Source organism: Pundamilia nyererei, unplaced genomic scaffold (assembly GCF_000239375.1).
Source record: "Pundamilia nyererei isolate P.nyererei 1_Seehausen unplaced genomic scaffold, PunNye1.0 scaffold00086, whole genome shotgun sequence".
In the NCBI taxonomy this organism is placed as follows: Eukaryota; Metazoa; Chordata; class Actinopteri; order Cichliformes; family Cichlidae; genus Pundamilia; species Pundamilia nyererei.
In genome coordinates this window covers 1,108,353-1,121,328 of record NW_005187487.1, presented here as the reverse complement: position 1 = coordinate 1,121,328, position 12,976 = coordinate 1,108,353, and the positions used below count along the sequence as shown (strand labels likewise).

General features: G+C 39.6%; 1 protein-coding gene across 5 annotated transcripts in view; it reads right to left on the bottom strand.

The window, feature by feature from the left end:
• The window catches only part of LOC102197974 (CAP-Gly domain-containing linker protein 4), a 59,725-nt gene that overhangs the window by 15,877 nt on the left and 30,872 nt on the right, over positions 1-12,976 (bottom strand). For all 5 annotated transcript variants that reach the window (XM_005738748.2, XM_005738749.2, XM_005738747.1 and 2 more), the window contains 3 exons: positions 8,009-8,257; positions 1,251-1,386; positions 628-759 (listed from right to left, as the gene is read on the bottom strand). In XM_005738748.2, the coding sequence (XP_005738805.1) occupies positions 628-759; positions 1,251-1,386; positions 8,009-8,257 (517 nt within the window). The remainder of the gene's footprint in view (positions 1-627; positions 760-1,250; positions 1,387-8,008; positions 8,258-12,976) is intronic.

The window sequence follows — 12,976 nt, the reverse complement described above, 5'->3', positions numbered from 1 at the left end:
TAAACCCCCTAAAGTAAGAGGGCTCCGAAATGTCAGTGGCTTCAGTAATAATGTATTTGGAACTGTGTAAATGACTAATGCTGTCATTTGAAAATATTTGTTTTCTATGAAGTTAGCACTGTTCTGTTGATTTTTTTAATATGAAATAAAGTATCCAGGGGACTGTAGATTAGTACCTGTGGCATGAGGAAATGCCTGCCCTTGTAAAACCTTTTTCACCTGCTCTAATAAACGTTCACACACATCGCTGCCCCAGGGCTCACCCAGCTAGTCAGACTCCCCATCTTTGTAGTTTAGGTTTTGATCAATTTAAGCCTTTTTTATTAGAGTATTTTATGGCAGAAATCCTGAGGTAAGACTTAATTTCAAAAACAACGCTACCATCACTGTCTTTGTCGCAGTGTTTAAGGTCTGTCAGGACCTGAGCACAACTTCAGTCGTAGGAACAAAATCATATAACCATAGAACGACATACAAAGAAACCAAAGCTCGCTCAACAGACACGTCATTCAACTCCTGTGACTTCTATCTACAAATTAGAAGGTTGTATAAACAAGATCAAGCGCGCTGCAGACCCAACATTGATTATCTGAATTTAGCAGTAACACTTTATCGCTTGTTTCTCACCTGTGTTAATCTTGGAAGTAATCCGAGACAGGTCGATGCGACGAGGGGGGCGCACGGGTGTAGACTTCTTTGTAGTGCTGGTTTTATGTCTTTCCAAAGGTTTGCTTATCTTGGACAGTGGAGCAAAAATTCCTATAAAAGTAGAAAAGGCTCTAAGCATAACCAAGTAAGAATATCATCACTGACGAGACACAGAATGAGGATAATCTAAATACATAAAAGGGCAGCATGAAAGAGATTTTCTGTGCCAGGACACATTTTAAGTGCTGAAAACAGAATGAATTTACTGACATTTGGCCAAAAGGTCAAATCTTATTTCCTATGGTTAGATCAGACGCCACTGAAAAACTGACCAGACAATTTAAAAGGTCCAGGAAACGATTATGCTATTATGTGAACTGCAGTCAGTGTGTTGCTGCTCATGTCTGAATGCAGGAGAACACATAAAAAAGTCTTGTTTGATCATTCAAGTTTGCTTTGTACTATTACACTATTTAATATGGGCTCAAAACATAAAAGCTACACTTTTAGAGCCTAAACAGTTGCTAATCCAAGTTTCTAATCTAAATAAGGGAGCAGTTGTGTGTCATTGTTTTTGCTTTCAAGCACCGGGCGCGACCTACCATGTTTGTTTCGACAGTTGAAATACTGAACACCTGCTACCGAGCCATCGTTCTTTCCCTCTGGTTTGTCCAGTTCCACTCCGGCCCACAGGCCACCGGAGAACTCTGTGCTGCCGCAGAACCGCAGAGTTCCAACCTGTGTTAATAAATGTATGTACCACAGGAGGTCAAATAGAAAATATGGAAAACATCAATAAGAAACAAAACATTCACTAAAAGAACTGGAACCAGCTCTGAGCACTGGCTTAAAGATAAGATACGAGTTTTGATTAGCAAACCACACAACTTGGCACAAAGTATTTTCTGGTACGGCCTTAGAGAAAAGCATACAACACACACACTATAGTGGTAGGAGCCTTCAAAAAGAAGAACAGGGGCAATAGAAGGTGGCTAGTTGTGTACATCAGTGTGTACACATTAAGAATATCAGAAGAGGCGATTAATCAAATGCTTTTACTTCTGAGTGCTAAAACAGTAAGCTCCCACAGGTGATTAAGTATACAGCCAGATCCACTGCATTATCATAGACCGAAGAACCATAAATCTGGTGTTCACAGAGAAGCTGGTCATGACAGAAAATCAGCAGTAAACTGAAATGAAATTATGCATTTTGAAGCACATTGTAAAATCCCGGATGGTAGAGTTACTTACAGTTTGCAAATATGAGACATGAGTTTGAAGAGCTGGAGGTCGTTGTTCTAATGTTTCTCCACTACACAATAAACTACTGCCATCAATACCACTGGGCACTAAAGCCAGCCAACATCACTTATGTTAACGGTCTTCCCACACTCACCGACTTTAACTCATCAAATGGTAAATGTCAGAAACCTTAAAGCTTGGGTTTACTTGCATAGACAAATGCAAGAAATTCAGACGTCTTTGACTCAAGTGGCTGTTTGCAGGTTATTTTCACAAATTCACACTTCCATAAAAGTATTAGGACTTCAGTAACACCGACTCTTTCAGCATGATCTCTCCCGTGGCCTAATAAAATTGTACAATTTTAACTCATGAGCCCTTAGAGTGGAAAAGGTGCTCCCTAATCTAATAAGAGTCAATTTTTAAGATATCTTTCATAAAAGTGGAGTTATTTAAAGAATGACTACAAATCTTTTTGATGTAATGGGGCCTACATCATTTTTTTTTTTTTTTTTTTTAAAGTTCAACAGCACCACTTTAAATACCAAGTTTGTTTTTCAGTGAGTTTGAGGTCTGAGCACACTCATTACTCCCTCTTCAATGTGGAAGGGTTATGAGAAGGGGCCATAAAGGGTATCGTGTGCCTTACAGACTGGGCACATTTATTCAGTATAGGGGTATTTAAATAAAACTGACTTTACTTATGAAGTCTAAGATTATTTGTGCAAGGGCAAAGGTGTCACTGCAAAAATTTCATTACTGTTTAAATTTCATTACTTTCAATCATGTTGGATGTTAGGTGTCTGCAGAGAGGTAATACTGAAAGAGTAATAGGTAGCAAGAGGTAATTGAAGAGTTTTAACTTACAAATCGTGCAACTCACATCAGCTATAATGTCATGGCTTACACGGATGGTTTGTGAAACAGATCTCCTGAGATTTAGTGCAGTAAAAAGGATATTCCATTTAACAAAGCTCAATTTAATTCCTTCTATTAGATATATCACTGTTTGCCATTTTTCATTACTCCGGTCGTCTTCACGCGACACTCTTTCAGCATGAGGACAAAGAAACTTAGTAAATACTCTACTGTGTGAGAAATGGATGCAGTTCCAGAAGTACAGAGCAGACCCCATAACTGTCAAAAAAAATTGTCTTCGGGGAAGAAAAATGGAAAAGCTGTTAAGTATTAGTGATGTTGAATTACCTATGACTGCCATAAAGTAAGGTAATTTTGTGCCCATGGCACTGCACTCAGTGTCTTTCACCTGCTTTGTTAGGTCACATAAGGTGGACTGGGCCCATGCTGTCAGCCCGATGATTTCAAATTAAAACACAAAGCACAAAGAGAAAGATTTCTGGGGTCCTCATTTAATTTTAGAGCAGAGACACCATGTAGCAAATTGTCAGAGCTGAACAGTGCAATGAACTCAATTAGAAAAATGAATTGTATTTAACCTATGGGGCTAAATACCCTTCTTATAAAAGTGTGATTCATTTCAAAAGGATTGCACATGGCTTAAGGTCCCAGCATGGTCCTGCATTGGTAGTCTGTAGGTGCTGTGCACACGTATTCACATGCTGTCACTGGGAGACTGTACAATGTTAAAAGAAATGTGGATTTTTTTTTAGTACTTTGTTCTCGCGACCGAGCCAAAGTATGAAAACACGTACACACAAAAAAAGAAAAAACGACTTCTTTGTAGCAAATTGAAACTGCTGTAACTGTCCTTTTTAACCATCAGTGCTTTTTTCGGTCTTTGATGTTTCATATGTCTTTATTTCAGCATTACCTGGTCAAGCCAAGCCATCTTTTTAACCAATCAACATTCAACTATGCACAGCATCATCACTGTCAGGCTATGTGCTACTGGCTTTTTGGATGTTGAATTCCCATGGACTCTCCCTGTGAGGAGCCAAAGAGCTATGAGAACTGAAACCAACACAGTACCATGAATCCTATTTTACAAAACTGCAAGGTTACTAATTAGGCTAATGAGTAACACTGCAGAGCTAATGGCAACAATACAGAAATTCAGAGCTTTTTTGCCATTACTCTCTTGCCCTCCCCCTTAGGACCAAAATCTGTACATGCATCTTTGCCATACTGCCTTACTTAACTGGTTAAGAATTAATTGCATCCGTATATTTATTTTTACTTATTATACAGTGATGTTATGTGTCATACTGTTACAGCTTTGCCATTATTAATCACCTAAACTGGTGGTTTGTTGCATTTTTTCCCCTCTTCCTTTAGACATTACTTGTACAGTACTCTTCACCACATATTCTTTATATCATGAGGACGATGCTTTTTTTTTTCCTTTTCTTTTCTGCACTTTGACAATTTGTTGCCAATTAATGCCTTCCCACAATATATCTGTCATTCCTCACACCCACACTTCAACATCCATACTTTTCTATCTTAATGCAGTGTGCTGTATAGCTGCGTTATAGTTACACTGTATGTGTTAGAATTATGACCAAAAAAATAACTAAAGAGGACAGGGCATTTTTTAAATGCTAAGTATAATTACACTGTGACTAGTCAACAGATTTTGTATAAATGCTTTTAATTACAGCGCTGCTACGTTTACAGTTGAACTCATTAGACATTCTCACTTCTACAAAGAAACAGCCAGTGCGGCTCACACTGCCGCCTGTGAACTTGGACTGGGTAAGAGTCGGTGATTAGAAAAGAATGACTCACAGACAAAGAACATGAGCACATGCATTTGTAAAACTTCTAATACTGATACCAGGCACCGGAGATGAACATGCTCAGATGAATGTTGATGATGTGCCAGAGTGATCTGATGGCCATAACCGAGAGTGCTTGATGGATTCCCAAATGGTGTTGCTTAGCAACTGGAAATTATTTTGTCTTGGTTGAAAATGTAACCAAAGCTTCTGAACTTTGGCTACAATGGACTACGGCACCGGTGCATGGCACTAATGTGATGCAGGATCCATGCTATAAAGACCTGGACTGTTGGATTGATGGAGATGTTGCTTAGTAAATGCAATACAGATTCTATATGTGCATTTATTACTGGTACACAGATATTAATAACCTTGGCCTGGCCAATCTGTTCTATTCTCTGATTGGCATAGAAATCTCCAATAACCAATACCATTACTAACTGGGGTGGTGGTGGTAGTATTGTGTTAATGTGTATCCACTTAAGCAGCACCATCCAATTGGGTTCTGCTGACAGACGTTTATTTCAAAATGAGCGGCGATAGCACGCCAGTCAAGGCAATTTTTAAAAATCTAATTTCTCCAGTTGTGCTTTAAATTAATATGAGTATTATAATAAATTGAATCTGCCTCATTATAATTACATATTGCAAAACCACACGAGCAACACAGGTGTGCCTGGGTACGCACACAGGTTCACACCCCGACTTCTGTGCTGCTCTGAAATGAATGCGTGTGTAGAGAGTCTACAGCAACCCATCATAAAATAGCAGGATATTTCTGACTGCTGGACTGATTTTTTAAAGCTAAGGCTTAATGTAACTGTGCATTTGCAGAGACACTCAGGCTACGTTCACACTGCAGGTCTTAATGCTCAATTCCGATTTTTTGATCAAATCCGATTTTTTTGTCTGCTTGTTCACACTACAAATAAAATGTGACAGCAAACGCGCTCTAGTGTGAACCCTCAAAGCGGCCCGCATGCGCAAAAGAAGACGTCACACACGACGCGCTCTGTTTCTACCCAGACCAAACACTATTGTTTGACTGATGGCTGTTAATATAAAGACTTGTTTCTGACTTTACGTTTCCCAATTTTGTTATTTACAAATAGCCTAATAATTATCCGTATTGCTGTTTTAGAGGAGCGGCGCTTCAAAGGATAGTTGCAGATTTCTGTCAGAATCTGCAGATTATACAGTACAAATAAAATGTTCACGTTTCTCCAACATTGTCTTCCCAACATTTTCACTAACATCTACACGGGATGGGCAGGAAGCGTTCACGATGTCTTCTCGGGCGCTGATAATTGGCGTAGCCTCAGTTACGGTCTCCTTAACTCCTCTTTCTACCAGGTGTTTGACATGAAATACTGTGGGTGGGACTGACAGGTGGAGAGAGCAGGAGAGAAAAGTGAGAGATTTTACAGAGGAAGAAAAAAACTGGATCACATAGTTGAATCATATATTAAAGGTAAATAAGCAGAGACGCAGCAAGTATTTTGTCTCAATACGACGTCAGCTGTTCAGCATTCACCCACACACGGTACCTTATGAGGGCTGGATAAATGATGGAGCACTACGGAGCAAATCGCCCAACCTTACCATAATCCCTATAGCCATCACTAACTAAAACTAGATGTGGGGGAAAAGTAATAATACAAACTATAATTTTGGAGGAAAAATACAGAACTAACTGAAATGATATTGTAAACCCACAAAATTAAAAGGAAATAAAAACATAAAGCAAATATTCTTTTCAGTTTTAGTCTTTGTCAATATGATAAAATCTGTCAGCAAAACCTGCTCGATTAGGCTTTCGTGCACCCATTTCAGACTTGGAATGCCGCATATCACTTCCTTCAAAAAGCGCTGTATTAAATTCCTAAACTAACAAATACCCTACATATAATGATAAACAAAAAGGACTAACACTACCACTCAAATATTTAAAAAAAAAGAAGAAAAAAACCCAAAAACATTTTCTAACAATTTTCAAAAAACTAATTAATTTAAATTTAATTTAATTTAAAACATAAAAAAAACAACACAAAGATGATAAAAGTACTTTTAAAATATAAAACGATAATAACTCTGTTCGCCTCTAGCATGAAAAGAAAGACGGAAGCTTTATCAGCAGGAGAGCATTGATGAACAATTAGTGACTGTTAGTTCCTCAAAATTTACTCTTTTTCTTTTTTTAGGCCGAGAGTTTTACCAGCTCCTTCAGTCTATTTCCACATGAAATGGCTCACCTGTCTCTCCTCCACTCTTCAGGACGCTCTCCCCACACACAGTAAAACCAAGTGAAACAAAAAGGATGCAAAGAGGAAAGAAAACAAGCATCTCTCAAGCATACAGTTACATCAAACTCTCATTTAAAAATCAACATGACAAACACAAATACCATCCTTCTGCTTTGCCTGGTTTTAAGACGATGACATAACCCAACTCTAAACAAAATATCATTCAAAGTTTCTTCATACTACTCCATCCAGCACAGACTTTTCCAGTGGAACAGGAAACTCACTCGGTATACAGGATTCACGCACAACCATGCAGACGGTTTAATCTCTGCTTAAAGTGTCTCCAGAGGTCCCGTGTTTAGAACCATCAGGATAAAAAGTGTCTTGAGTGTCGTTGTGGTATGTGCAGAAAGCTTGGACTTCAATGTAACAGCAGGTGAAAAATCTATTGCAACATTAAGACGAAAACAGCACACGGCATCATCGATACTCCAGCGTTTCCAGTCTGTGGACCAGCGGGAGCTAATAATTTAATAGCAACACACACAAAAGGCTCCACTGGCACCGTATCGTTTTAAACAGCATCCCACTGTCAAGCCTTATCAAGGGCTTTAATTTCCATTGTACCAAGTGGACTTGCAAGTGGCCTCCAAATTGTTTCCTGGTGGTATTCATTTTCAGGCAAACTTAGATGGATACAACCAAATCTAGCTAGCTATTACTTCTGCTACAACTTCGCTTCAGTTTGTGAAAGCATATGAAATACTGGCAAGATGTGATCTGCAAATTTACAAAGTGATAAAGGGAAAAAAATTACAGTAAGTGTTAAAGAGACGCTTGATTTCAGTAGAAAAAAGGCTGACTGAAGCCCCTAAACCAAAGTTAGTATCATATTCCAGCACAAAACTGAAAAAGCAAAGACAGAGCCCTGCATTAGTGAGCTTTGTTTAAATATACTGACTCGCTGCTGCTAAGAGACAGCTCATTTTAGACTTTCTCCCTATAAATGGAGAAGTGTGGACTTATTTGAATTCAGCTAATCACTGAGTCATAATTAGAGGGCTGTGAAACTTCCCTCTATTGTACCATTCTGAGATATGAAAAAGCTTTAAGTAAGACTGAAAGTACTGCTGTATAAAAGTGAAGATCACTGCTCAGAGCCACAACTCACCTTCTGTGCAGCTATAATCACACGGTCACCTAGACGGATTCCCATGGAGGCGAGCTGTAGCCTGGCCTTATCAGAGAGAGCAGGGAGGGACTGGGCTTTCAGGGTGAGGGGCAGAGGGGAGCTGGGTCTGGGTAACGCTTGTCTCAGCAAAGTCCGGAGCTCTTTGGCCATGGCTGCTGCATCAGCCATGTCCAGAGCCATGTCGAGGGGATCAGGCACCACGTCTGCTGGACACTGGCCTTTTTCATTCTTTAACCGGACACAAGGAGAAAAAACAAAACAAAAAAACAACACAGATAAGAGGAATGTTTTACCAATCAGGTAAGAGAATGTTTTAAGCACAGATTTTGAAAAAGGACAGTCATTTAAATCATTACATCTGCAACTAAGCAGAGCACTAAAGACACCTGCATTGCAGAGGTCATCCAAACGATTGGTTTTAAATTAAAAAAGGGAAGAAAAAAAAAAGAAGAAGAAGAAGAAGGGGGTGTTAATCCGGACCACCCTCGGCTCCACTAACTGAACACACAGCAGAACACTTTCTCTGACATCTGTTTCAGCTCCACTGGCACAAGGACAGATACAGAAAACCCTTACCACCTCACAGCACATTCTCTTTTTATATATGAGACATTTATTCACTGAGCTGTTATTTTATGTCCTTTTTTTCTACTTTCTATTTAAATGAGCCAAGGTAAAATCAGTCTTACTTGATTGTTTTGTTTTTTTCATACTGTACTTTTTTGTTGCTACAGACTCTTTCATTTTTTTAAGTAAAAATACACTGCATCTTAACTAAATATGGCAAACATAATAATTACAGCAACAATGACATCTACAGCAACACTGCAGCAAAATTCATCAAGGCAACACCTGCAAACCTCTTAGCTCAACATCACACACCTGCAACTAAACCAAACACTGCAACTGCAATAACTAAACCACCAATTACATCTGCCCCAGAAATGGACCCTCAGTTAATATCACTGAGGAAATAAAAGAGCCAGTTTCTTTAACGCATGAGTGTGAAAGCTTCTATCCCAAATGAAAAGTGTAAACTTACTAATGCGTTATGAATCCATTAAGTGCAAACAGTGTGACCCAGACAGTCTCATTAATGCTGGGAGATGTGTGCAATAAACCGATCCCACTTACCAGAACACTGATATGATATTAGAAACTGCCCAACTGCAAGCACAAGACTGGACGTCATGTTGGTAGGAGCACTGAAGCGCTGAACCTTCTGACAAAACACAGAATTCTTGCAGTCCACTTGAGCAGAAAATAATTGGTTGAACTTGAACTGGTGCTTTTTTATTTCAACAATATCAGTTGGGCCAAGAGTACCTGAGAATGAGGATGTATTGCATGCTGAAGTACGGCTCAGTAAAGAAAGAATTTAGCCAGTCGTTTTTATAGCAGTGAATGAGAACCAACAGCGCTCGACCTACAAACTGAGGCTTATATCTGGAACTCTAATCCCTGCGGGTTAGATGTTTACATTTGGAGGAGGCAAGAGGAGGCAAGAGGAGGCAAGAGGAGGTTTGTGCGTTGAAAAGTAAAAACTGTGAAATAAAGCAGAAAAAAAAAATACCACTAGCTGAGAACAACAGTGAGACAGCTTGCCAGCTCTTGCAATATCGATCAATACTAATTAAATCAAATGCAGCATAAGCATCACTGATGACAGACTGCTTTCAAAAGACAAACTATTTAAAACTTTTTTTTTTTTATGTCCATCTCCAAAATGGTCACCATCATTTCTGTATGCTGCACCTAATCGCATCATATTCATGTTGTCAGGGCAAGAGGCGCACAACATGAGCATTTAGTCACGTAAAGAAACTACAGTCAGGGAGAGCTTAGAGAGACTAAGCAAGCTTAAGTGTCAGCGGAGGTAGGAGGATACGGCTGTGGAGGCGTGACAGACGAGAGGAGCTCATCCAGCACTACGGCGCAGGATTAATTGGGGCACACTTGCATTTGCCAGCCCCTCCAGCAACAATACAAGTGGTCTTTGATAAATATCAAAACCCAGCTTGCCTTTTATTGCTGAGGCCTGTCGCTCTCATGTTGTAACACTGAGCTAAAGTACCAAACAATCAATCTGTCTTCATGTGCCTAGAGTGAAGGCAGCATGCCACAGGACTAGCTCCAGGAAAGAAATGCTTAGCTCAGTGGCGATATCTATATTTAAAGGAGTGCATTTAAAGCATGCAATCTCTCTCTTTTTTCTTTTTTTTTTAAAACAGCTGGGCAACCCTAATCAACTCCCCATGTATACTTTAGATTGATGGGGTAATAAACAGAACAATAATCACCTCTAGACAAGTCCAGTGTATTTCACTTAAGTACCATAATGTAATACCACGCCAAGCTCCCACGGTGAACCATTTTTTAAGCACTGTCACACACTCACCCACTGACATGTGACAAATGCCTTTCATAACTACACAACAGCCATACTTCATTTGTTACGGTTAAATTATGAGAGCTTTGAAAGATGCTTTTAATGCTTATGCACAACAGGCAGAATACCTGAAACATATTTGACACTCTCGCAAATGATTTGTGAATCATTGCATTTAAGTGACTTTTTTCTTTGTTGCAATCCTGGGATAGGAAAATGAAGCCAACATGAAAGTGCTAATAACTGCAATTCCACCGCTGTTGCAGGAATCAGCATAGCGTTCTCCATATCTTTTCCACACTTTGACCCTGTGATTCAACTGCCGTATGTTCAGGTTCCAGTGTGCAAGTTGCCGACACCAGCGCACTTAGGCCTGACCTCCCAGCAGCCCCATGAGGCCGCAGTGTGACCGAGTGAGGAAACGAATCCTTGTGGCGTCATCTTCTTGGGATGTAAACATTGTAGCCCGTCTCTAACATCCCCATTTTATGGAACTGTTGAACAGGCTGTTCAACAGTATGAGATTTATTGCCAAGAAGCATCTTTACAACAAAGAAATAATCGACTAAACACAAATTTCTTTAATTTTTGTGCAAAGTTTATCCTGGAACCAACACAAAAACAAGATTTACTGAGAAAGTAAAATAAAGCTGAGTAAGTAAACACCTTTGTTATTGTTAACAGCTGAACTTCCCATGAGCTGTATGCTGAAATTCAGAATGTGCAGGGAAACATGTCAATCCACCCACCCAAAACCCTCCACATACCAAACAGATCTGCAACAGCAGCTCACATTTAATCTGAAACTGAAAGAGAAATAAGTGAGCAGTTCACCACAGAAACCTTGTTTTTTTACTAATGCAAGAAATGATGAGTTGCCACAGCTCTCAATCCATAAGGTATGTAGCAAGGGAAGCACGAAAGGCCAGCAACATTTTTATTTTTCCATCCTTTTTAAAAAATCTTTCCATTGCTCCAATACTCAGTTTGTTGTGATTAATCTCTGCAGTGCCAGTGAAGAGAAATATCAAATTAAACCACTTCCATGCCTGACCTTTACTCAGAAAGAAACTGAATTTCTTGGCTCTGATATCACGAACACACTGCCAGCCAACACCATCATTTTTCAAATGCGAATTTCACAATTTGTCAAACACATGAAAAGTCAATGCAGGGAAAAAAAGAATAGTACTGAAGGATGTGGCTGATTGTGATGAATTACTCATTATTACAACTTTTCATTTTAAAGGGAGTAATAAATTAATGTTACCTTCTCTGTGTGTTTTTTCCAGGTTGTGCTTTAATTTTGAGTAATGATAACATGACGACATTACAGCGAATGCACCGCCTTACAGATGATCAAAGTTGCATAAATCAAAAATGGGGGGGGAAAAAATACATGACTAATAAACTGATGCTTATTTTTGAATCTCTCCATTTCAAATTCTTATTTATTTCTCCATTATATTTTTGATTTCTTTATTTTAAAATAAGTCAGTGGTCTCTGTATACCTGTTGTGAGCTTGGTCTACATTGCCAGCAAAAAGCTGGATCCCCTCCCAGTAGGTACTGGACTCCACCAGGGCTGCCCTTTGTCACTGATCCTGTTTATAATTTTTTAGGACAGATTTCTAGATGCAGCTGAGGACGAGAGGGTATCAGATTTGGTGGTCTCGAGATCTCGTTTCTGCTTTCTGTGGATGGTGTGTTCTTGTTGGCTTCATCGAGCAATAACCTCACGCTCTCACTGAGGTGGTTTAAAGCAGAGTGTGAAGTGGCGGGGATGAGAACTGGCAGCTCGCAATCTGAGGCCATGTTTCTCAGTCACACAGGGTGGAATGCCCATTCCAGGACTACCCTAGTTTGGAGTAGGATGCCTCCTGGACGGCTCCTAGGTGAAGTGTTCCAGGCATCTCTCACCAGAAGGATGCCCCGGGCGAGACCCAGGAGATGCTGGAGACATTACGTCTCTCAGTTGGATAGGGAATCCTTAGGTGAACCCCACAAGGAACTGGTGAGAGGTAGTTCTGAGCATTTCTGCTTGGATTGCTACCCCTGTGACTGGAACCACACTGCTAGTAAATTGAGCTGTTCTAGCTAAAGAACTAATAATAATAAAAAACCCAACAAAATAAATGAAAAACAAACTATTAATAGAATCTATTTATCTCATTTCAATCCTCCGTAATAAAAGGACTGTCATCGTCAGGGTCACGGCAAACACACGGGTCCTTTCAAATAGTGATAAAGATTACAAGAAGAAAAAAATATTGCAATATCGGAGCTTATAAAAGCCGATGCAGCATATCTCTAGAGCCAACTGCCAGCAGCAGTGATGAACCTTAAATAATAAAGCAGACAGAAAATAATCTTCCCTCTGTGGCGTTTTAACTTTTGCTTGGCAAGATAACGACTAAACAGAAACCAAGAAAGCCTCTTGGGTTTCAAAAAGCCAGCCTTGTAATTTCTAACCACATAGTCCATATATCTTGCAAGCATTGCATTCACTCAGTAAGATATAGAGCCTCTGCTCTCATATTTGAGAATGGAAATTACTG